The following is a 4,122-nucleotide window of genomic DNA, read 5'->3' as shown; positions in this document are numbered from 1 at the left end:
ACAGAAAAAATGAAGCAAGGAGAGCAATAAATGGGAGGGTGAGTAGGAAGAAGGGTAGAAGAGAGGAGTGGGGTATATCTTGACCGTTTAATTCTCCGTTATCAGAATTTGTAGCCTATCCTCTCGAGTTATTTCTGCTCGTTCGACGTGCCTCGCGAAAAATAATCTCGAACGGCACGCGATCGAACTCGTATCGTCTCGAAACTAGACAGGATAACAAATGGAGAGAGAAAGAGGGACGAAAAATTCTCTCTCTCTCTCTCTCTTTCATACATATATATATATATATATATATATATATATATATATATATATATTTACGTGGGTGGAAATTATTCGCTAGGGAAAAGAAAAGAAAATACGAGTACACACACACACATATTGATAGCATACATGGATATGATATTTCCGGTTTGTTCTCTGAGAAAAATAAATATACATAAATTTACGCATATGTATGATCAACATATATTGACATAAAAAAAATATATATATTGTATATAGTTGTATAGGAGTGGGTCAAAAGTTTTTAATGGATTTTAAAAATCAATTATATCTTATTGAAGACATCAGCGTATGTGATTAGGTTTATGATTTAGTAAACCATGCTTGTAGTTTCGTTATGAAACTAAAGAAAGAAAAAGAATAGTCGTCATCTTGAAAAATCTTGAAAGAGAAATGATCGATCTTTAAAACGATCTAAGAATTCTTAATTTTTGTAAGAAACTATTAGATCACTTTGGATTATTCTATAAAGAAACATACGTGTTCAATGTATCGATATTATTATATCATATCGTTGTATGCAACTATTATTGGATATAATACATAATACGTTTTATATAAACATACATTTGTAGAATCATTCCTTTCCAAAAAATGAAAAAAAAAAGAAATAATGTAAAAAGGAGAAAAAAAATGAAACATATAGATGCACACTTATATAAAGGTACATAGATATTATGAAACACATTTATTATTTTAGAAAGCTTATTAGAAAAATAATAAAACATTCTATCGAATTAAAAACAACTCTTAGTAATGAGAGATTGTTTTTTTAGTTAATAATTAAAAAGTCTAATTTTGATTTGTTATTGACAATAGATATATCGTGTTAGGTTCGTAATACACACTTTGAAGGTTCCTCGTTTAATCATGAAACACATTAGATACTTACATGTACGTATATATATATATACATATGCAAGAGTACATAGAAACGACAATAAATCGATTCATCGATATTATCGATAAGAAGCTCGATTTGGTACAACGATCTATCTATCGACGCATGATCGATGATTATACGATCTTATCTTTGTCTTCCATGAAACCTGGTGATACTTAGGCTAAAGAGCATATCGATAACGTTTATTTGATTTTATCTACTCGTATATATTTAACTCACGTTCATATACTACATATCCTATAGATAAGAATTTCGTTTTAAATTCAGAAAGGAAAAAGAAAAAAAAATCCCGAAAAAATATCTTAGAGCTAACTTTTTGTTTAATGTGATTGATTAATTAATTAATTAATTAATTAATTAATCGAAGAATAAAAATTGTCAGACGTCGATAGATTTTGTTCATTTGTTGTACTTAAATCGATATTAGTCGATCGTTTTAGAATTTTTAATTTCAATATTTTCAATGGAGAATAGAAGCGATTGAGAAATTAATAAATTTTTCTTTATCAATTTTGTATTTATCATATATATATATATATATATACGTCTTGATAAGAATTGTCAAAATTCAAGGAAAGAAATATATAGTTAATTGCAATTAACAGAGAAGAAACAAATATGTAACATCTTTATTTGAACATCTTTAACATTGAATATTAAACATTATTAAAAGAACGATAAGAATTTTTGGAATTGAATAGATATTTTTTTATTTATCGAATTTATTAATATCGACTGTATATACTATCTCATTCACTTTTGATAACATTAAAAAAGAAAAAAAAAGAAAAGGAATATACAAAAAATAAAAAATAAAGTATAAGAATGATAAGAATTTTAAGGTTCGATAAATTTTTCGTTATTAATCGATTCATTTCGATCGATCGTTTATAATGCATTTTTTTTTCTTTTTTTTTTTTTGGAAAGAATAAAAATCGTTAGAAATTGTAATAATACATTTTTCGTTATCAATTTTATCTAATATATTAACGATTAATACTACGTTAATTCGAGAAGAAAATCTAAGGAAAGAAAAGAGAACGAAAGAAAGAATGAAATTTTTAAGAGAATGTCAATCGTTAGAAATAATTAGATTTTTCTATATTAATCGAGTCAGTTCATCGACTGCCTCGAGCACACACGCATTAGATGCCCTTAATCATTCTGCCTCGCCTACCGTGAAGCGAATGAAATTATCTCGCAACGTAATCCGTCGGTGCGCAACGAATTATGCAATTAATCCAGATTGACTTTAAATCGAATCGTCGGACGTTCGCTGTTTTTAAATCAAACCAACACGTTCATTATGTGTGATCTTTCTTCGATGCATATATGTGCGCGATGTGTATGTATGTGTGATGTACAAATATACGTAGAAGAGATACATTATATACATTACATTACATTACATATGTGTGTGTGTGTGTTATTAATCATGTTGTTTTCTGTCTTAAAAATAATAATTATATAATATAACGATAATTTTTTTCTTGGACAATTAAAGATATGTTCTTACAATATTTTCTTCATAAATTTTCACTTTCGTACGTACGTGATATATTTAATTATTGATTTGATAAAATTAATTAATTTTTACGTTCAATTTTATTTTTATTAAGTAGTATATTTTTTTAACGATATCTAATATACATACATGTGTATATTTATACATATATGTGTATATTTATACATATATGTGTATAATGATAAATTAATTTTTGTCGATTACAAAGAAACAAGAGAATTTATTATTAAAAATTTTGCACATAGGATCGTTTATTTTTATTGCGTGGTATAATTCGTGTTAGATATTTTATATTTGATTAGATGATCAATAAGCTTTCAAAGAAACGAGTTATGCGTACAGAAGAAATATAATCGATGACTAAAGTAGAAATACGTTTCATATGCGAGTTTAACTCAACTCAGCGGGCAGGTTCTAGCGAAAAGAGATAAGGAAGCTTTAGATAACACTTGAAACGTCTATACCATATGATTTTGATCTCAGTTACGCCCAGACCGTCATAAGCTACTCTCATAAAACGCGTTTTGCTACTTGTTTAACATTAGAAAAAATCTCTGCTCTGAAAGTGTAATAACGGAGAGATAATCAAAAAAAAATAAAAAAGTATATATATATATAAATAGTGTACGTATCTTATCAAAAAGTCAACGAAAGAAAATGCCAGGTAAAAAAATGTTTCCTTCGCTTATTTTCTAACGCCCTATAAAAATCGAACGAATCAAACGCTTTCTAACAATTTTCGTACGATTAAAAGAGACATTAAAAAACAAGTCACATTTGTCTTTTTCTCGATTCGACCATTCGATGAATCTCTTCATCGTGTTTCAAAAACGAATAAAAAGTCTTTTTTAACGCTTGTTTTCTAATAATTTTCATATCGATTAGAAAAACTTTATTAGAATACATATCTTCATTTCTTCTTTTTTTCGATTTTTCTTTTTTCGAATTTTGATAATTGACGTCTTTTGCGAATCTTATTTACTCGAGATAAATCTTATCGATCAATATCTCAATCGATATCATATTGTAAATAATTTCGAACGTAAACGAGCTGCGAATGAAATAATAAATTATTAATAGAAAAGTTAGAAGAACAAAAAATTCTTGAAGAAAACGTTTTTAGGATATAAATGGGTTCATTATCCTCGTGGTCCAGAGAGATGTCGTTGGCAACCAAATATGATAACTATCGGTAGAGATTTGGATGGTGTAAATCTCGTAGTTGGTCGTGCACGACATCATGGCGATGTTTTACCAGCTAAAGTAAAACCCGATCATAGCGTTGCTTATGTCTGTCATAATGGCAATGAACATATGAAACATGAATTTGAGGTAACTGAAATAATAATCTAGAAATAATATACATTTTAGAAATAATATATATTTTATCTTCGACAATGATTCGTTA

The 4,122-nt window shown here is 27.6% G+C and overlaps 1 protein-coding gene across 1 annotated transcript in view; it reads left to right on the top strand.

Annotated features, from left to right (window-relative positions):
* The first annotated feature begins 3,187 nt into the window (after positions 1-3,187).
* Positions 3,188-4,122, top strand: part of LOC127070408 (uncharacterized) — a 2,229-nt gene continuing 1,294 nt past the window's right edge. Inside the window, exons 1-2 of the mRNA XM_051008326.1 lie at positions 3,188-3,378; positions 3,838-4,046. Of these exons, the coding sequence (XP_050864283.1) occupies positions 3,372-3,378; positions 3,838-4,046 (216 nt within the window). The 5' untranslated portion in view covers positions 3,188-3,371. The remainder of the gene's footprint in view (positions 3,379-3,837; positions 4,047-4,122) is intronic.

This window comes from Vespula vulgaris, chromosome 18, assembly GCF_905475345.1.
Source record: "Vespula vulgaris chromosome 18, iyVesVulg1.1, whole genome shotgun sequence".
Classification (NCBI taxonomy): domain Eukaryota; kingdom Metazoa; phylum Arthropoda; class Insecta; order Hymenoptera; family Vespidae; genus Vespula; species Vespula vulgaris.
This window is presented reverse-complemented; position numbering and strand designations above follow the sequence as displayed.